The sequence below is a fragment of the Hippocampus comes genome, unplaced genomic scaffold (genome assembly GCF_001891065.2).
Source record: "Hippocampus comes isolate QL1 unplaced genomic scaffold, H_comes_QL1_v1.1 scaffold86, whole genome shotgun sequence".
In the NCBI taxonomy this organism is placed as follows: domain Eukaryota; kingdom Metazoa; phylum Chordata; class Actinopteri; order Syngnathiformes; family Syngnathidae; genus Hippocampus; species Hippocampus comes.
Genome location: NW_017805882.1, coordinates 2,713,588 through 2,735,832, shown reverse-complemented (window position 1 = coordinate 2,735,832; position 22,245 = coordinate 2,713,588). Strand labels below are relative to the sequence as shown.

Below are 22,245 nucleotides of genomic sequence, written 5' to 3'. Positions count from 1 at the left end.
ACATACACACACCCCAGGCCCCCCAACATACACCCACCCACCCACAGGCTAAGCCACCTGCTAGTGTGAGGGAAGAATACTGACAATGATGCAGACGATGACGATCGTTGATTTAGTATACCACATCGGCTTCTTTTTACTTTTGCTGCACTTAAAATCCACTCACCCATTCCAACATTACGACTTCTTGCAAATACTGTACAGTATAATGATATCCGATACAAGAGCTTTATCAAATATTCAGCTTTTACAAAAACAGTCCATCAGTGTCCACTTTTGATTGACACCACACTGCATCTTATTGAGTGACAAGATTTCTGATATTTTTAAAACATTACGCTATCATTATAATGGAGTACGGATCTACACCTCTGCAAACCACAACCACAATGATGAACATGTTGAATTCGCACTTTGGGAATCAAAATTGAGCACTGTTGTCTTTGCAAAAGCAAAAACGTTGTTACAGATCTTGTTGGCTATCATTTCTGTATATTGAGGAGGTGGACATTAAATTGTGGCAAGTCGGTTTGATTCGACGATCACAGCCAGAGTTCACTGCTGGCGTGTAATGACACGTGTCACACATGCCATTTATTTTGTCGTGGTGATACTGTATGTCGGTGCTCACCTGAAATCCTGCGGGTGGGTTCGAGATGGGGGCAGAGCTACTGCTCAAGTCAGGATGAAATACACAATGCGGCCACACGAGGGCGCTGCTACCAAGGGTCCGACTAACAGACTTGCCTTCTGCCTCTGTCAGCATTACCGCCACTTCTTACTCATCAATCCATTTTCTATACTGCTTATCCCGTTTATGGTCATGGATAGCTGGAGTCTATCCCAGAAGGGCAGATTTACTGCAGAGAGACCATTTCTATACTGACAAACTCATTGACTGTGCTTATATCTTTTTTTTAGACTCACTTTTATCATGTGGCATTCTTCCAATGGTTTTTATTCTTTCTTTTTTTTGCGGTTCTATCGTATTATTTGCTTTTCTATTGTGTTATTTATTTTTCCATTTATTAATTATTTGTTTATGTGTTTGTTTACTTTCACGTGTATTTTACTTTGCTGAAAATGTCAATGGATTTATTTTGGTCATTGCCTGTTTTGAATGTGGAACACCTTTGACCTTTGATCCTAGATGTGCTATATAAAGGGAATGATGATGATGACCATTATTATTAGTCGTACTAGTGTGACTATTATTTAGAATTTTTACTATTATTTCTATTTTTATTCACACTCACATGCATACCAAAGTTATGTGAATGAACCAATATGCCGTTTGAAACTCTGCAAGGATGTTCTTACCACAAATGTAGAGTGATTTTCCCCCCCCCCAGCCGCTGCAGCATCATAATCACTTGTAATGGGGCTGCTCATTGGTAAAACTATTCCGCTCTGTATTTAAGTAAGATTGTCAAATCGGAAATGTAAAAGTCTGAATGCTTGACTGAGTACAAGTTGCATACATTTTTAATCAATGGATATGTTGCAAAATATATTCAATAATACATTTTGTTGTAGGAGTTGATTCATATTTAATCTATAAACTAGAGCATTATCCAATTATTTACTACACTGAAATTTTTTTTTGTGAACTTACAATTTCAAGGCAACAAACTTCAATACAATTGGAATGTGGGAAGTTCAAAAAAATATTTATAATGCTTTCCCGCATTTTAAAAAAGAAATAAGGTTTTCACTCACTGTGCCATTTATTGTGCCCCAACTTCAAGAAGTAAAAACAATTTAGCAAATTATTTTGGAGGAAACGACTTGATTGTTTTTTTGTGCTAACTAATATGATTGCCATAAATGTCATTAATTTATATTTAAATTTTTTTCAAAACTTGAGTCCCCCAAAATACAAGTTGTGTTTTTTACAGCTTCTCTTCATTAGGGTCAGAGGTGAATTTGAGCCTTCCCCAGTTTGGGCGAGAGACAGGGTACGCCCTGAACTGGTTGTGAGTCAATTATCGAAGGACACAAATTGACAACCAGCCATTCACACTCACATTCACCTTACTTAATCTAACATGCATGTATTTACAATTCTGGAGGTATCTGGATTACTTAGAGCTAACCCACGTAAATACATGGAGGACATGCAAAGTTTTGCGGGTGCTGAGATTCAAAACCTCCAAACTGTGATGCAGATGTTCTCAAGATTAGTCCACCGTGCTGCTGAATAATAAATCATCCATTCATTCATTTACTATCCTGTTCAGGGTTGCAGAGAGCTGGAGTCCATCCCACCTGACTTCGGGCAAAAGGTGGACTAGTCAGCAGTCAATCACAGGGCGCATACCATTGAGACAATCAATAAAATTTTGTACCCCACTAGACAAATCAAGGTGTTTCATCATTGTGTTGCACAAATTATAGGAAGCAAAATTTCTATTTAATGTGGTAAACAGGAACTTAATAATAGTCGTTTTGCATTAGTCAGCTGACTTCAGACGAGCGCGGAAGGGTGAGTTGTTAAGAGAGGGCAAACGGGATGGTTGTTATCAGAACTGAGGCAGACATTCAGTTTCCTGTTGACTAGTGAGTGGAAGTGCCCCCTCCTTACCCTGCAATGCCTCCGAGCTGACAGTCTGGACACTGGAGATATCACACAGAGGGAGAGGCATGAACACACGACACAAGAGTGTAGGATTTTGAGCAGTGTATCGCGGTCAACGTGACTTTATGGGTGACAAAATGGCCATGTCACAGCTAGAAACTGAGGGAGGTAAGATGACCTTTTCCTTGTGGCCTCTCGCACAGCTGATTCAGCAGCACATGACTCAGGCACATTCAAGCCAGACTTTTTTTGCTGTGGCTTCTCTCAGCTCTGGTTCATTCTCATCTGGGTTTTTTTTTTTTATCCCGCTGCTCGTGCTTTGATTAAATTGGATTAAAGAGAGAGGTCAACTTCGCTCAGCGCACATCGGGGAGTTTATTCATAGTGTGCCCCCTTTAATTACTTATCAAATGTAAAATTAATATTTGTTCACCAACTATTTCAGGTAGGCTCATTACTAGAAAAATGGCAACCCTCTCTTATAGTCTGATGTGTTTAATTTTTTTAAATTTTTTTTTTTATGCCATTGATTGTGATTCACCTCAAATGTGTGCTTGGCCCCTTGTTGCTGGAAATGAATTCATAGGTGTCAATCACGCCTGCCCCTTGGGCAAAAGAAAACAGTTACAGTAGTGGATGCCAGCCATGGCCACTAAGCTGTGTGAATGGGAAATTAGGGGCTGAAGAACCATAAAACAGACAGACGCACGCAAGGGAATTGAGCTATGAACACCACAATAAGGATCATGAGAAATGTTTGTGTTTACACAAACATTTCCCAACGGAATCATTGCTCTGTGTTACATATAACATAATCGGTTATCTTAAGCTGTGATGTGAAAAAGCAACCAAACACAAGAAGATTTCCTGATGCTTTCATTGGATTTAGTTGTTATTCTTTATGCTTTCTACTGTCATTTGAACACAGATGATGTCTTTGGCCATATAGTGTTCGGTTGCTCATCATTAAATGACGTGCAAGATTTTAACTAAACCAAGCCCATAGTGAACAAAATACACATTGATAGTAATATCAATTGTTTTCTCCCTGGCTGGAATACAACATAATCGTCTATGATCATATATTTTGAGGTTAACTTGAATCATATTGTGTTTTAATTAGAATAGTCGCGTGGCTGTTAATGGAAGAAGCTAATCAATCTTTTGCATGAGTGGATTGCTTCGCATTATGGAGCATTTGCTGATCATACCCATGCTCATTTACTGCCCATTCTTGTCAGTAGCACAAACTGCTACTGTCTAAAATGTAGTCTGACAAGCAAACAAAAATACATTTTTTTTTTAAATCTATTTTTTCCATTCGGTGATATATTCTGCTTACATAGTACTTGGATTTGTGGCTTTAGCTATGAGGCTAGCCAGTGCAGGGAAGGTTCAGCGGCTTAACATTTGTGTGCGTCGTGTGTATGTGCGTGTTTGTGTGTCACTGGTTAGGGTGGTGCTTGAAGATAAGGCCTGCCCTGTGCCTCACAGCGAAAGAGACGGTGTGTGTAAGCCCTTAAAGCCTTATCCTGATACACCTCCTACCCCCACTGCATCTCCATCACCCAACACTTGCTCTGTGGATTAACCCAGTCCCAGTCATGTAGCATTTCAATGGCAAAGCTTACAAAACACACACACACACACACACACACACACACACACGCACATAGGATTAACCCCTGTGTGCCCATAGATGATTCTTAGCCACTCTCCAGTTGTGAAAACTTGCTTGCGTTACCATGGCTACCATGATCATAGTGTAAGACAGACAAGTCCACATAGGTTACACATTCGCACGCGATGCCGTAAGGGACTCTTCACCCTTGTAGTAAACTAAACGGATGCTGCCAAAAATATTGAGAGAAACCTCCAAGGCTGTGAAAGTAATTGTGTCATACATTTACTATGTTTGATGAAATACAGTATACAGTATCCACATAAAATCAAGCTCAGCCTCGTTTGGTCTCTGGTCAGGTGAGTGGCGTGCCTTGAAGTTTATCTCCTTAAAGTCTGACACATTGTCCTTTACAGAGGTGCATATTTGAACCGCTCATCATCATTCAACACATCTGTAATAGCCAACTGAGAATGGATGTAACAAATTATTTTGTTGACGAATGCCATTGCATTTATAGCTTTGCATAGCGACTTCACAATGTCATGGATTTTCAGTCAAACTATTGACATGGCACTTCGATACGAAGATGGTTTATTTACTTGTTCACTCAACTCAACTTTATTTATAAAGCACTTTAAAACAACTACATTATAGGGTGATCATGTTGTAGTAAGAAACCAAATAGCAGTTTTCTGCAGTTGTGTGGAAAACTCTATTTATCTCAGTAGTTAAATTGAAAAAGTAATATTACATTTAATTTCAGTGCAGGTCAGGCACACAGGATGTGTCCAAATCTACAGGTTGCGTCATTCAAAACATTTTCGACTGCATGTTGTTTCCAAATTCTAGAAAGCCAATTTGCAGGCTGGATCCTTTGACACCTCCAAAGGCTCCTCCTCATGTAGCACCAGTGGACCCCACAAACCATGGCAAATTTGGACAGGTTTAATGTGAATTTGGACACCACGTGCAGTCGAGTCGTGCCGGAAGTGATGCCATGCGGGCTGTGAATTTAGACACAGCCACAGACTACATGGCAGACACGTAATTCAATTCAGTGAATTGATTTCTAGAGTTATTCAGAGGATTTGATGCACGCTGTTGACATATGTATGAATGAAATACAATGATATCCACCACACGTTTCAGTGGAGTGCAGAATCTGTCTGCCTGCGCCTTGATCAAATACACCAAAATTGCATTACACTTGGTTTCACCTGGTTTCACCTTGTCTTCAATCTAGTCGACTTTCTGTAACCAAATTGTCAGGTGCGTCGGAGGTGTGCAATAAAAAACATCCGCTGAAATGCCTCGCGAGGAGCAGCACGGTCTGTCAAATTCCCCAAAACAGTAAAACATGATTGCACCCACACGCAAATGAAAAGTTTTTACGAGGAACGCACGTGCACCTGTTTTCGTTAAATGGGGATCAAGGTGTCAAATGTTCAAACTAAAAAACGTGATTGTTTTTGTTTGGGTTTTTTTTTGTTTGTTTTGGGGTGGTTTTTTTTTGCACATATTTTCTCATTTTGAATTGGATGCCCACAACACATTCCAAAAAAGCTGGGACAAAGACATGTTTTCCACTGCATCACCTTTGCTTTTAACAACACTCAAGCGGTTGGGAACGAAGGCCACTGTTCCTTGTGTGTTCTACATACTTGGCCAATAAAGATGATTCTGATTTTCATTGTTCAAGCGTTGTAGGTGGAATTCATTCCGTTCTTGATGCATAACTGCAGTTGCTCAACAGTCCGGGGTCTCCGTTGTCATATTTTGCGCTTGATAATGTGTCACATTTTCAACTGGAGACAAAACTGCTGGCAGGTCAGCATATTATTGGCACTCTTTGACTAAGAAGCTAAACCGTCCTTGAAAATAATGTTATCTTCATGTACCTTTCAGAATGAATGTGGCTTTCACAGATGTGCAAGTTACGCTTGCTTTGGACACTAACATCACAGATGCTGGCTTTTGAACATTCAATCCATCCGGATGGTCCTTTTGCTCTTTGAATTTCCTTGTGTCATAAACAATTTGAACTGTGGAATTCACAAGTCACAGCATACTTTCCTTTCTGTGTCACTCCATCTCAGATGAGGTCGAGCCCAGAAAAGCTGACGGCGTTTCTGGGTGCTGTTGATAAATGGCTTTTGCTTTGCATCGTAGAGTTTGGATTTGCACTGAACGGATGTGGTGCTGAGCTGTGTTTACTGACATTGGTTTTGTGAAGTGATCATGAGCCCCTGCGGTGATATCCTTGACACATTGATGTCGGTTTTTGATGCAGTACTGCCTGAAGGATCGAAGGTCACCAGCATGCAGTGTTGGTTTTCGGCCTTGCCGCTTACATGCAATAGATTTCTCCATATTCTCTGAGTCTTTTGATTTATATTTTGGACTGTGGATGATGAAATCTCTAAATTCCTTGCAATTGGATGTTGAGAAACATTGTTATTAAACTGTTGGACCATTTGTTCACACGGTTGTTCACAAAGCGGTGAACCTCGCTCCACCCGAGCTTGTGAACAACTGAGCCGTTTGTGGATGCTCCTTTTATACACAATCATGACACTCATCTGTTTCCAAATAACCTGTCACTTGTGACATATTTCAAACAGGTGTTTTTTGGAGCACTCCTGAAATTTGCCAGTCTTTTGTGTCCCTTGTCCACATTTTTGGGAAACACTGGGAGGTTGATGCGCTCACCACTGGATCATCGGGCCGCCTCGATGAAATTATATCTATGTTTTTATTGACATTTCACACAATGTCCCAACTTCTTTGGAATTGGGGTGTGTAGTTAAAGAAATTGAGAGTAGCTGCTTTGATTGGCCGAGAATCAAGTCGGCTGTGTTCACTCCCACAAAGCTCAAACATCCATTTCTAACTGTGTCCGTCTATGAAAATGCCCAAAGAAAGAAAACTCCACCCATGTGCACTGTTAGCCCCCATTTTGCGCTAGACACAAAATCAATTGCTATAGTTTGATTTGCAAATATGTTCTGTTTTAATGTACGTTTCACACGATGCCTCTACTTCATTGGAATTGAGGTTTGTACATGTTCCCCCTCGCCAAATTCCTCCAAAAACATGCTTCTTAATTGAAGACTACATTGTCAGGTCTGAATGTGAGCGTGAATGGTTGTTTGTCTATATGCATCCCGCCTCTCGCCTGAAGTCAACCGGATAGGCTCTAGATAGAAAAAAGAGGTATGGGGAGGGGGGGGGGGTTGTTTCAGGTCAGGGTAATCCTCAGAGTTATGAAGCGTACTTTAATTAAGTCAGTAAGACAGATATATTAATATGTATGTGAACCTTTAATTACTGGAGTCACCTGACTTATTACTGCTGCCTAATTTTGTCTTCATTCCAGACTAGAATAGATGGACATGTTACCATAATATGGTTATTGTTTGCCCATGTGCTCATATGTTAATTAAAAAAAAAAAACATTTTTTAAAATTATGAAGTGCTGCATTTTCACTTGTCACGGTGTGCTCGTGGTTACTGCTTCGTACCTTCCTCTAACAGTTCTGAGGTTGGGTTTTCTAAAATGGGCTCTGGCCTTCCTGCGTTGTTGCAATGGTTTCCCCCATGACCCCAGCGAGGACTAGCAATGTAGAAAAGGGATGGCTGGCTGCATGGATGTGATTTCACTCTCTGTATGTGCAAAACTCAGCACCCTGTTTTTGCTGATCCACACATGACAGACATAGACTGAATAATACCTGTTCTTTTTTTATTTCCAACTTTATCCATATGGGTGAATCCTTTCTGGCTGTGATCTGAATATCTGATTATATTTTGAGGCGATTTAAGCAGATTTAGAGGCCATGGGATTCTCCTTTAGGCTTAATGCTCTGTGCGCGTGTGTGTGAACGCGAGTGTGCATGTGTGACTGTGGAACAGAGGGTGGGAGAAAAGCAGTACCTTTTGAATACTACAATGCTATAAGAATCACACAGCCTTGCGAATACACAATGTTATCATAGTTTTACACTTCTGTATTAGAAATGAAAATATGAACCAATGTTTTTAGTGGGGGAGAGAGAGAGAGAGAGAGAGAGAGAGAGAGAGAGAGAGAGAGAGAGAGAGAAAGAGAGAGAGACAGAGACAGAGGGACAGAGAAGACCGCTAACCCTTAAGGCCAATCCAAAAACACTTTCAACCAAAGTGAGAATCATACACCCATGCAAACGACATACGACACAACATTTTCTATTCGTCTGTACGGTGTCACAAAAATTGATACGAAATACCTGAGTTTATCAATGAGAAACTTCACTGAAAACAAATGAGACACATTCAAAGTGTAGTGCAATTTTTTTTTTAGTTCAACCAAAAATGCAGTGGACATAAGAACTGCATGCACTCTTTTTTTGTGATATAGAAAATGAGAAAAAGATAAATGAATGACAAAAATTAAAATGGAAAACCATTTTTGAAAATGAAATCGAAAAAAAACACCCCAAAGAAAATCGAAAATAAAATGCTTTTAAAAAACTAAAAGTAACTGAAACTACATCTTACGTTTCTAAAATTAACTAAAACTAATTAGAAAACCAAGTAAAACTAAGCAGAACAATTAAATGCTATTCCAGTAGGCACATAAATACCGTATCCACTTTTTGTGATACAGTATTTATATGAAATTTTAAAATGTTAAATTTAAAAAAGTTCTTTGTTTCTTTCTTTCTTTCTTTTACTGATGCAACTCAAGCTGGTGTGCACTAATTAGGTGCACATGAACATCACTTTGCAGTCAACATGATCTTCATTTCCAAACGTACTTCCACTTGGCTGCATTAGGCCAATTCTCATCTGTGTCACTTAGAAGAACGACATGGGGTGAAGGAGGAGGAGGAAGAGGGGAAAAATGCTTAGCAGACAACCTATACGAGCTTTGGAGTGGAGGGGGGCGACTGGTGGTGGCGGTCAGAGGAGAGACGAGCAAATGTACTGCGGAGAGAGAGGAGGAGGAGGAGGAGGAAGAAGAAGAAGAGGAGGAGGAGGAGGGCCTTGAGCTATTGTTCATGTCCTCCCGTGAACAAAGGGCTCATCGGGGTCCGTATGTAAACCCACAACAGGCTTCAGCCCTTTGACAAGGCCTCATGCGGGACAACACATAGCGGTCACACTCCCGCAATTTGGGCCGTATCGTTCGTTTCCTGGGCCTCACAGTTCGCGGAGAACTGCATCGATCGCCTTCACTGGGACTTGTTGTGTTGGCTCCGTTGCGCCTCGCCGTTCATTCAGCGGGCCTATCGGAGCGTACACACGGACCCTACCACAGATCTGTAAACATTCGTTTTCTCATTGGACTTCAGCGCAGGTAAACGCTCGCTCGGCCAGGCTACAAGCCGCGCATGTCTTCCGTAGCCGGTGCCACGATTAGTTATGACAGACCGGCTGATGGGGCTGCGATTTCGTTGCTTATTTTGGTGACTTGTGCTTTAAAAAGAGATTTAATGCTAAGGCGTTAGCAGAGCAGCTAGCGGTGGATACAAGCTGCCATCTGGGCTTGCTAACGTGAGCACGTCCACTAAATCTTCGACGTGGTCTGGTTTCACCCATTGGCGATGAAAGCCAGTAAGAGCGTTTGTTGTGAATGTTTAAAGTTTGTCTGCTTCTATATTATTTACTTTCATGCGCGCCCGAATCCGTGTTTTGCTTCGAAATGTGTCAAGCTAGCGCTTCGTATAGCTAGCTGCTAATGTTTAGCATTGTGCGCTTAGTGCCTTTCTAATTGCCTTTGTAACCTCGCAGTCCCTCATAAAATGTGTGTGAACGGATTGAGAAATAATATACGTGTCCACGATGCCTTTGCAAGTGTTACATTCAACTTATAACGAACCTCCCCGTTTCGCAGCAGGTTTTGTTTGTAGGAAAAGTTTGATTTGTTTGTGTTTCCTTACAAGCTGCTGAGTGGTTGAAGTCTTCGTAACGTTTGTTGTTTTCAAGTGAATACAGTAGTTAGTTTTTGTGCATATTTTTCTTGAGCGGGTATCTTTTAGTCATTGGTGTCATACAAGTAGTGTTGAGCCTCGGCATATCATGCATGTTCACTGTGTGTGTGTTTGGACAGTGCAGCTTGTTGGACAGGAATGAACAAATTCCCAATGGAGGAAGTGGAATCCTGCTGATGTGATTGGGACTGCCTGTCATTAACCACTAACAGGGGAGAAGAGGAGCTAATGGAGCTCTCACCAACTAATGGACGCATAACATCGATTATTTATTTATTTATCAACTCCATTTGTGTTAGGGGTTTTTCCCCTCCCTCTTGTTGTTGCGCTCAGTCCATTGCACATTACGATTTGCTTGCATGATAAATGGCTTCTGTTGACAATGAAATGAAGGCATAGTTTTGTGGTTGAAGTTGTGAAACTTGTTTTATTTCCTGACAAAACAATAATCTTGTGTTATCACAGTCAAAATATTTTTTGGGAATATTCATGCATACTAGTGTTTGTCACATTGTCTAGTAGGAATACAGTACAGGTATACTATGGAAATGTGAATTAAACATTTTAAAAATGAAAATACTTTATACTTTTGTTGTTGTTCATGAACAAGCACTACCCCTTTATATGTGCTTGAAAATCTGTCACACAAAGACAAGGGGGCATACCTTTATTATGTTGAGACAAGACATCATAAGGCGGGGCTTCACCATGGTAACGGCTGGGGTCGTGACCTGGTGGCTGCTACTGTGGGTAGCCTGAAGAGAGCTGGTCAATTAGACAAGTATTAGGGGCAAGGGACTTTGTGTTTAGCGATGTCTGTTAGTACTTGTGGACTGTATTATATTGATAAGTGTGTAACAGAAGCACAGTGCATACAATGGCGTGTACCCCCTAACACTCGATGTCGATTAGCATAATTGAAATTATTTTTCAAAAAATGTTCGGTATTTTAAATTTTATTGAACTACTTTTCCCTCATTTCCATCCGTTTTCCATGGAAAGCGAATATGGAATGTTTATCTGTGTGTGTGTGTGTGTGTGTGTGTGTGTGTAAAAACACATGCACAAAAAAATTCTCAGTGTCATATTTTCGCTATTCGCGGGCCAGCCTCGTTCCAAACCCCGGGGAATAGCGGTGCCCCGCTGCACAGGAACTTTTTTGTCAGTCATTTAATTTTTTTGTCATAATATAGGACTTAATAGCCCCAGGTGGTTGTGTCTTCCAGAAGTGTTCTATGCATAATTTTTACGCTATACTATATGTTTAATTTATTATTTTCAGTTTATTATCAACGCTGTAAATTAACTGCAGTTCCTCAAAGATAAGAAACAAATACTACCTTTTGTTTTAATTTTTTTCTCCCCTCTGGTTTTTCTTCCAGGCTGTTCCTCAAAGTCGTTCAAGCTGTACTCCCCCAAGGAGCCCCCCAACGGTAGCACTTTCCCCCCCTTCCATCCCGGCACCATGCTGGACAGAGACGTGGGGTGAGTTTTGTGACTGTGAATTAAATCTGGCAGATTAATTAAAATTTAAATCATGCTTTGGGCTTTTCTCGATCTTTAAAATGTTACAATCGCAGAACGGCGTGGTGCGTTTACAAGTTGCCGACGTTGTGAAAGTACCCTGACTGCACCATGTTGCTTGCGTAGCAAGCGTGTAGTGTAGTGTGTGTGTGGGTGTGTGAGATTCTGCCGTTCCTGAGCATTCTTTAAGTTGTTTAATGGCACCCTTTAACATTGCTTGTGCGATTGCTTAAGTTAAGGGAGGACTCCATTGATATGGTAACGGAAAAAGTGATATTCTTTCAACTAATGCACAAACACTGCGGAAATATCCATTCTTCCCAATCCGTGAAATACGAGCTGTATTAATAGAGTTCGTTGACAACTTCTCTTCTCATTCTGAGTGTTTACTCCATCCATGCACGGTACCACTCTGCCCTTAAGGGGGCAACATGCACATGAACAGCTGACATTTGTTTTTGTTTTTCCAATGGATATTAATTTAGTATATTCTCATTTTACGTTCTTATTTTGTCTTTCTCCTTTCAAATTATGTTTCAATTTGAGTTTTCAAAGATTCAAGGACCTTTACTTTCCTCGAAATTCAAAGATACAAGCATCCAAGCACTTTTTTTGTCCTTCCAACACACATTTCCACCTGACATGGCACAAAATAGAATCCCAGAGGTCCTAGGTTAGCCCAGTAAGTCTCAGATCTTGTGAAAGTAATGTACGATGAAATAAATATGATAAAAGATGTAAGGGTAATTTTTATTCAAGGCTTTAATGTGTGCAAAGATGCCAAGGCATTAAAGCTGTGGATGTAGCAGAATGAACATGCAAGAGTCTTGAATTTCATAAAATTGACTTCCAAGGTCATTTTGTACTTGACAAAAAAAGACAATGTTCAACGTGCAAGGATGAATGGGCATGAGGCCATGATGACAGTTTTGAGTAGTTGAGTTTGATTAGGAGAATAAATAACGTAAGTTTTAAAAACATGCTGATGACTCTGGGAGCTCCCTGCACTTTTTGTTAGATCTATTGTCTAAAATTAAAAAAACAAAAAAAAAAACCCTCCTGAAACTCTTGGAGGTTTTTTTTTGCACAAAATCAGCGAGTACATGAACAAAAGCCACAAATGGCATTTATGCTAGTACAATGTTAACATCAAGCACTATATATATATATATATATATATATATATATATATGTATGTATATACACAAAAATGTATTTTTATGTTTTGTATAGTGCAATATATACATTTTATTTCCTAGTGATGCAAATGGCCCCAGTTTTTGGAAAGGCCCGGAAGCATTAATATAGAATGAGGCATTCCTCGATTTGAGTGCATTTGATTTATCTAATGTTTAACAATACATTTACATGGATATTTATTGCCGTGTGCGGGCCAAAATGACAAATCGAGGCAGTTATATAGTTGTTTGGTACGTGCCTGATTTCTCTCATCTACAAAAGTATTGATTTATAACCTGGGCAAACAAACTTGCTTGTCAACAAGTAATTTACACTCATTTAACATCGATATGAAGTTACGTCGTTTGGACATGTCACATTTGCTAACCGCCTGGTTGCCTCTCTTCAGTGAGGCAGCTTTATAGCAGGCAGGGCTTACTTAGGATATTTTAGAAGCATATTTTGGCTTACCCTGAGTGTCTTCACATTTTTTGTGTCGTCGTTGCTGCAATTTACGACTGCTGCATTGGGTAGAGAGACGACGTGCCTGTGCGTGCCACTGTGACCGATATCGCGACCCCCAAACCTCGGTTTTTGAATGTCTCTGTTCTCGACCAAATCGGTTTTCGACCAAAAATTTCAAGTTTTTTTTATGCCTCGGATGACGACCGAATTTCGGTTCTTGAACAAACTGGGCACACGTGAATGCGTCACTTGACTCCTCTCGTCTTCCTTACACGAGGAAGTGACGCTTCCTCGGGTAGACAAGGAAGTGACGCTTCCTCGTTTAGCGTTCCATGATGAACAGACATGTTCAATAAGGATTTTTTTTTTTTAATAAAAGAGCGTGGTTTCAGTTTTCGAACAAATCGGTTTTTGAACAGCCTTCTGGAACGGATTATGGTCGAAAAACGAGGTATGACTATATATATATACATCGCTGCTTTTTTCAATTAAAAATATATTGTATGCTTGTATTTATTTTATAAAATGATATCATTTGCACGACGAAGTGGAGATTGACGCAAGAGACACCCGTACTACTTCACTATACCTCACCCTACTACAGTATTAGTATTTTTATTTATTTATTTTTTTGCGAATAGCATTCTTTGCAATTCGAAAATTGCATTCTACTACATTGTGATGTCGATTTGAATACTTTAAAATGTTCAAATCTCAATGTCCATATATTTTAACACGCAGTATTGAAGCATTTGTGTTAGTTTTGCCAACGGACAGCCTTGGAGAATGATGTTATTCTGGTGAAGTGAACTATTTGAGAATGAGGAAATTCCTGCAGCCGACCTGTTATCGGTTCTCTGCAAGAAAGATTTCACGGGGGTTGGTTATTCAGGTTTCAGCAGAGTGCAAGTTTTGCATTTGGGCCAAAGTTGAATTTGCCTTGAAAAATCACCATAATAGTCATTGGGGCTTCTTTTTTCATTGCCATAAAAATGATGCCAAAGTTGCTCCTTGTTTCCTCTCTTTTTTTCTGTTTAAGATCAATTAATTGTATGCGTAATTATATTTAATAGATTATGGTAATGTCTTGCTGTGTGCTACTAAGGGAAGTGTTGTCCAGAATATGGTTCTTGTGGGCTCTATTAGGTAAGAATAAATCTGATGTTGGGTGGAGTGGAGAAGTGTTAGATTTATAGTCTCATCCTATTTGTCTGACAGTTTCTGTGATCTTTGTTGGTTGCACTATATGTGATTAAAAGGATCTCTCTCTCTCTCTTGCTTCTCCAGTCCAACCCCAATGTATCCTCCGACATACCTGGAGCCAGGCATAGGGTAAGACAACTTGAAATCAGTTAATGTTGTGGTCTCCTATCGTATCCAATTGAGCAGTAATGTCTGATCCGGCCAATTGAGCTTCTTAAACAACTCTGATAGTGCTGCACCTCAGAATTTTCCTTCTCTTTTATTACCACACGCCAACTGTTGTACTTTTTTGTTATCACCTCCTGTCGTTTTATTGTGTAGGAGGCACACACCATATGGCAACCAGACAGACTACAGAATATTTGAACTAAACAAACGGCTACAGAACTGGACAGAGGTTTGTAAATTCTCGCTTTTGCATAACACTAGCGCTGTGTGTGGGTAATGGAATATCTGTCCTTTTTCCAAACTGTAGGAGTGTGATAACCTATGGTGGGATGCATTTACTACAGAGTTTTTTGAAGATGATGCCATGTTGACCATTACTTTCTGTCTGGAAGATGGGCCCAAGCGTTACAGTAAGGACAAATGTCAAATGAACATACCATCCTGCTGATGTGCTGCCTATTTAGTACGGGTGTGCATTTCTATGCCAAAGATGATCTGATACGGTTTTGGATGTGTGAAGTGCGAAACGATTCAAGGAGAGTACAGTTTGAATGTGGAACGATTTGATTCCACTCCGTGGGATTACAATTTGATTCAATATATTACAGCTCAGTTCGAGAGGGTATAAGGCACAGCCTTTTTTTGTTGTTACATTTGAATCAAATGTGCCATTTGCTTATAAGATACATCTTGCTCATAAAATAGTTTTACGTATCTCGATTAATACAAAAGTGGAACGATTAGATTCAGTTCGATTTGATGTGCTTACATCTTTCAAATCAAAAAACTATTTTCTGGTTTAAACCATCTTTGTTACACCCGTATTTAGCCTGTTATCCACTGTTAAACTAAATTATCCATTTTGTTGTGTGACCCATTTGTTTCCTTTCCACCCATCAAGCAATTGGTCGGACGTTGATTCCAAGATATTTTCGGAGTATATTTGAAGGTGGTGCCACTGAGCTCTACTATGTCCTGAAACACCCCAAGGAATCATTTCACAACAACTTTGTCTCACTTGACTGTGATCAGTGCACCATGGTCTCTCAGAATGGAAAGCCAATGTTCACACAGGTGAGTGTCCCCCTCTTCTATTTTCTTTTATTCCCGTATCCGTCTAGAACATAGCTGTATTCCAAAATGGTTGATTTAACTTACAGATACTAAACACAAGGTAAAAATCGTTTCTTTCTTCTTCACTCTGCGAGCATTTTTTCACCACATCCCTGTAATAGTGACAGCCAAATATAATTAATTTTCATATTATGAGTTTAAATTCAGAGGGAAGGTGTATGCCGAAGTACCGTATTTTTTCGGACCATAAAATGCAGGTGTCTCAAAAATTGACAGTAGGCCTTATTTAGTGGGACGTCTTTAATTCAAATGACTTCCTGTTGCAATCGCCTTCTCATTCTCATCCATCCATATCTAATCACTAGCAGGTGTTAATGTTTTCATCATACCAGAACCAGAACTACGCCCACCCTCCAATGTAGTTGTTTGGCGAACAGAAGCAGGCAAGATGTGGCACCATCCGATATTTCGTGTTCGGTCTCAACCTGACATGATAACGCTAAATATGTCAAATAAACATGCAGTATAATCACAATAAACTATATTTAACATACGATGCTTCACAAAGATAATGTGCTTTATAACCCGGTGAGTTGTTACGTATGAAAAAAATTCACCTAATAAATAATACGCTACACTTACTCGTGGGTAAAACATGGTAATATTATGAAGGGATATATTTAGGATTATATATGGTCACAACATCCTTCTAAGCCAGCGCTATTCAATTATTTTCTGTTAAGCCCCCAGAGGAAGAATACATCCCCCCAAGAAACAAGAAAACATTTCACACACCCAACAATTCTCTGCCACCATTAGAAATTGGATAACTTGTCATTAACATTGTTGTAAATTCAAGAAAAAAGAAATACAAGGAATAACTTTATCAACATTGTTTTAGTCTACAGAAAACAAATGGAAGGGCATCAAATCGCCCCAAATTTAAATAAATAAATAAATAAAGGAGGGGCCTACTCTTCAGGCAACCATATCCATGATATAACTTATAACATAATGAGTAGAACACCCGCATACGAACTCAATGAGGAGATTGTTTTTTTTGTTGATGCAATGCTGCATACATCCTAACACAGACTTAAATTGACAGGCACTTTGTAACATGTGAACATTACGATTTAGGACTCTGAAAATGAAGAAAAACTTTCAATCCTAAAAAATTATCCATCCTCAACATGTTTGAATGGGTTGGGCTCTGCTTTGTGTGCCGGGATGCGAGAGGGGCCGCTGAGTTGATGGCATATATCCAATATGGCTTGGTAACAGGAAGAATTAAGTTACAGGCAATTATCAGGGCCACTGCCCAATCCCTGTTAATATAGTATTTGTCTACTTGAGGCATCATTGTAGTGCCAAGTCAAACAAGGTAAATGCTCTTTGTTAATCGCTAATCAATTTCAAGGATCAATTAACTAACAACATTAGTTGTGAACCCTTCTCCAATGACGCAGGATGAGATGCAGCAATCCGTGTAATGATCAAACTCTGAATATGCACATTCACAATCCTACTCACCTTCCCTTCTGTAGGTGTGTGTTGAGGGGCGCTTGTACTTGGAGTTCATGTTTGACGACATGATGAGGATAAAAACGTGGCACTTTAGCATCCGACAACATCGTGAACTCATCCCTCGCAGTATACTGGCCATGCATGTGAGTGGATGGCAGCCCTGAATCTTTTATATCATGTTATTGTCTATGTGTGTCAAGTTATTTACTCTGTCCTGTTGAATACCGTCTCAGGCCCAGGACCCACAGATGCTTGACCAGCTGTCCAAAAATATTACAAGATGTGGCCTGTCAAACTCTACTCTAAACTACCTCCGAGTAAGTAGTACACAAAACATCATGACCCTCCACTTGGTCTTACCCAATTTTTACTTCAATAATATATTTTTTTAATTTGACCATACACCTGAAGACTGTCTTGCAGGTGCGTAGAGATAAAAGGGTGATCTTCAGGCGTATTATTAGAGACTAAGACACGCGTCTTAGTCTCTAATAATATGTGTACAAGTCAGACTGGGTTTGCAAGTTTATGTGCCTTCTGAACAATGTTCACTGCGTGAGTCACAGTCTTGAGTTGGTGAATGTGCCTTATTTTCGTCACCATACAGCGCACCGCATAAAGAGGTCAGTTACGCTTGCAATTTCTGTATTTTACACATATCCAAATTCTTACTTTAAACAAAAGGAAAAGCAGAATACTTGTGGATGAAAAAGCAGCAGATTCCTCTAGGAGAGAAATAGTTGGTGTGGCTTTTTATTTTCACCCTGGTTTCAGTCAGGTAATGAATTAGTGCATCCCTCAATTGCATCAAACTATACATCTATTGAAGACATGCACAATATTTCTTCATGATGTTGAACCTTGAATTAATGATGATTTTTATCAATAAACAATGGAGAATTCATTGACAGTGCACCAGCTGTGTGATGTACCTGTACTATGTCAAACACAGGCTCAGCAGAAGCAGACATGCAGCCAAATAAAGAAAAGTAAATAAATAGTGTTGAATACCTTTTGGTCCCACAGACCGCAATGACTTTGTCCCATATTGTTTGCTGAAAACTCAATTTTGTGTGGGTTTATAAAATGAAGACTACACGAAGTCATTAAAATTATGCATGTGTATTTCTTTGAGGGCTATGTATTGCGGTAAGCTTGGTTTGTACCAAGAAGTCAACTAAAATGTAACTTGTAACTCATCCATAAGGAAATAGAGGGTCACTTTACAAGACCTGCTGCTAATAAAATTTATTGGAATCAATTGTTGCGCATTTCCTCATTCTGACATCTTTCTATGCATGACTGCATGTGTTGTCAACTTTGTGTGATGTGCACCAAAATTATGTAGAACAAAGTGTAAATTGAATTTCCCCTAGAGAGATCATAATGAGAATAATTTATGACTATACAGTGATCCCTCGCTATTTCGCGGCTGCAGTGCATTGCGGATTTTTTCAAACATTAAAAAAAAAAAGGTTTTTTTTTTTAATATACATGGAGTACAGTACTGTATATGTTGCTCTATGTGACTCGGTGTTGTTTTGCAGCTTCTCGCGGACTTTTTGCGGACTTTAAAAAAAAAAAATTTTTTTTACCTGTATATGTTAATTGGTCGGTCGCTACTTCGTGGATTTTCGTTTGTCGCGGGTAGTTTTGGTCCTCATTAACCGCGATAAACGAGGGATTACTGGACATAGTGGATATACTGTATATTTTTAAAGCTATAGCTTTCATACTACTTACTCTCTTGTAAGCAAAGCCGAACTCCATTGATGATATTTTAATTTTGTTGTATACATTAATTTGAAAATTATTGTACTAAAAAAATTATATATGCTGAATTATAGTGTAATTTATTGTTACTCATATTTAACATCTTGAAAAGTTGGCATTAAAAATAGGAAGGGGTTTTTATTTATTTATTTTTAATTTATTTTAATACCAGCTTTCTGCCCGTGTGCTCTCTGCTCTAGTTGTGTGTGATCCTGGAGCCCATGCAGGAACTAATGTCCAGACACAAGACGTACAGCCTCAGCCCCAGAGACTGCCTCAAGACCTGCCTCTTCCAGAAATGGCAGCGAATGGTGGCACCTCCGGGTATGTGAACACACATATTCCAACATCTGACAATGTAGTAAAAACACACAAACATTTCCATCCATGTAACTTCCTGTTTCCCGTGTGTAGCTGAGCCATCCAGACAGGCCCCAAACAAACGACGGAAGCGTAAGATGTCAGGTGGCAGCACCATCAGCGGAGGAGGAGGAACTAACAATAACAACAATAACAAGAAGAAGAGTCCTGGCAGTGGTTTCCCTCTGTCCAGCCAGGTTCCAGTAAGTACATCACTGGAATCGTCTTTCTATGCTATCAAAACTCGACAGAAAGCTCTGTTGATTCATTGCTTGCATCAGGACATGGACCTTTATAGGCTCTTGTGTATAAATGGCATAGAATGTGGGCGCAGAATTCCGTTACACTTCAAGCAACAATTACAAGAACGTAAGAGGAGATGTTGGGCACAAAAGCATGTTTTTGAGCGCAGCTGAGTCACAGAGTGCTCGTCTGCCCACAAAGAAGCCGCTGCTATCCAGGCGTGGCGAATGCATGCTGAACGAAAGCATGGCTTAACTGTTAAAATAAATGACTAGTCAACTCAGTGCAAATCTTGTATTAACATTATATAATGCAAACTAACACCTACCTCAGTGTGGCTCCCACAAGGAAGAAAAGAATGATTGACTTGAAAGGGTTGAAGAAGAGTCGCTTGCGCTGTAAAGAATTAGCTTTGTACGGAAAGCTAACAAGCATGTCTTGCTTTCATCTCCTCGTCTCGACATTTACCGCATCTCCACAATTTGCTGACCTTGAGGTGAGTAGTAATGACAGGTTTCTACGCAAGCATCTAGCCTGCAACAGTCATGTTGTCTGACTTTTGACAACACAACCCATGGCCATGGTTTCAGCACATCAAGGCTCACCTTCAGCTGAGAGGAATAATGCAGGATGTTACAAAATACTTCCATTTTGGATTGCCTTAATTAATGACAGCCAGAGTGGGGGTGCTGCTGGAGGCTCCACTGGCTGTTGGCAAGCACGATGGGCTCAAGTCATTCCTTTTGGGACGCTTTGAACTGTCCAAACTGGAGAAGGCAGACACCCTGCTGTCCCTCAACACCTTGTGCGACGGCGAACCATCCGAATTTATGGGAAAGATGCTGGCTGTGTTGATCCCTCATATTTCACCTGGGGCTTGATTACGCTGTCAAAGCCGCTGAACTGGCTACCGACTCTGACACACAAGCATACCATATAGCTGCCACCGAATTGCGTCTCTCGGACATCACATTTGATTACGCTAATGCCACACTCTTCTGTGATGTCTCCAGCGGCCAGCCGCACCCAATAGTGCCTGCTGCCTGCAGCGCTATTTGACACCATCCACGGCCTTTCCCATCCAGGTGTGAAAGGCCTCCAGTACGTTGGCTTGGCCTCATGAGAGATGTCAGGATGTGGGCTGGTATTTGTATGGCATGCCAGCGCACCAAGTTACAACACTACACCAGAGCCCCGGTGGCACGCTTTCTAGTACCAGAGAGTTGTTTTGACCAAGTGAACATGGACTCACTTCCTCTCCATGGTGGGCAGGACCACCAAGTGGCCAGAAGTTGTTGCCTTGTTATCGACTACCTCAACAGAAGTGGCACGGGCATTCATAACATCCTGGGTTGCCCGCTTCAGCACACCAGCTGACCTCACTTCATGACAGGGGCCAACCACTTACATTAGAGCTCCGCACAGCAGTCGCTGAGCACTGGGGGTTTAAGATTCACAGCACTACAGCATACCACATTACATTTTCGGCCATATTGCCCAGCCCTGGTTAAGCAAAATCCATTTGGCCAAAACAATAAACAACACGAAAACAACTGAATATGCAAGTCCATGGGTGCCGAAACATGATTATGTAGGGATTGATCGTCCAATGATTTACAAAGAATGTTGACTACTAGTGCCGTATTTAGACTGTATTCAACATTTTATTTTGGCTGTGCAGGATGTGATGGTGGTGGGAGAGCCTACACTGATGGGAGGGGAGTTTGGTGACGAGGACGAGCGTTTGATTACGCGGCTGGAGAACACCCAATTTGACGCAGCCAACGGCATCGACGACGAGGACAGCTTCAACAACTCCCCGGCTCTGGGATCCAACTCGCCATGGAACAACAAGGCGCCCTCTAGCCAGGAGAGCAAGAGCGACAACCCCACCTCGCAGGCATCGCAATAGAGTTTGGGCTCCTCCTTCACAACACAATTCCCTCGCGCCCTCCTCTGAGCCTTCCCAAAGACAATAGTCACGAGAGCAACAGGTTTCTTAGCAGACCCCCGACATGCGTTTTGAGCTCGGACTCTTCCAACACGCGGTGCCTGGCGGAGCTCAGTTACACCTCCTGCCAGAGCTTCATCATGACGGTGTGACTTTCCGAAATCAAGGCCTCAACCCCCTTCTGGTCCTTTTCCGCATATCATACTCAAAATGTCCTGTCTGTTCTTGCTAATTTCAACTTTGGACAGTGACATGATAGTTCTGATGAAGAAGACGTGGTGATTGAACCCAGGAGAAAACTAAACCACACTTAACTCAAGAATGCTACAAAGCAGTGGGGCATGGCCATGGTGGCAAGATGCTTAGAGACAACTTGTCCACCAGCCTCTAAACGACTCAATTCTGGACAGCTCTGATGCAGCAAGGCACTAGAAAACTTTGTTGATTAAGTATTGGTGAGTGGGCAAGTGAGAGAGAGAGCGAGACGGACACACACAGTGAAGTGTGTGTGTGAGAAGTGTCTTTGACAAACTGAGCAGGCCAGAATTTAGAGACGTCTTGCGAAATTGTTGAAATTGTCACACTTTTAGCGTGAGATGCAACAATT

The 22,245-nt window shown here is 40.7% G+C and overlaps 1 protein-coding gene across 1 annotated transcript; it reads left to right on the top strand.

The window, feature by feature from the left end:
* Positions 1-2,619: 2,619 nt before the first annotated feature.
* ldb1b (LIM-domain binding 1b) lies at positions 2,620-22,245 on the top strand. The gene is made up of 11 exons (XM_019889175.1): positions 2,620-2,746; positions 11,554-11,656; positions 14,627-14,671; positions 14,864-14,939; positions 15,018-15,120; positions 15,612-15,784; positions 17,332-17,454; positions 17,545-17,628; positions 19,285-19,408; positions 19,499-19,647; positions 21,369-22,245. Exons 1-11 carry the CDS (start codon positions 2,704-2,706, stop codon positions 21,597-21,599), a joined length of 1,254 nt encoding a protein of 417 aa, XP_019744734.1. The 5' UTR covers positions 2,620-2,703; the 3' UTR covers positions 21,600-22,245.

Bases quoted from the DNA above. Each gene is read 5' to 3' on its own strand.
- ldb1b (XM_019889175.1), top strand. From the start codon at position 2,704: ATGGGTGACAAAATGGCCATGTCACAGCTAGAAACTGAGGGAG. The intron at 14,940-15,017 runs GTTTGTAAATTC...TCCAAACTGTAG, and splicing joins GGCTACAGAACTGGACAGAG to GAGTGTGATAACCTATGGTG. The intron at 15,121-15,611 runs GTAAGGACAAAT...CCACCCATCAAG, and splicing joins AGATGGGCCCAAGCGTTACA to CAATTGGTCGGACGTTGATT.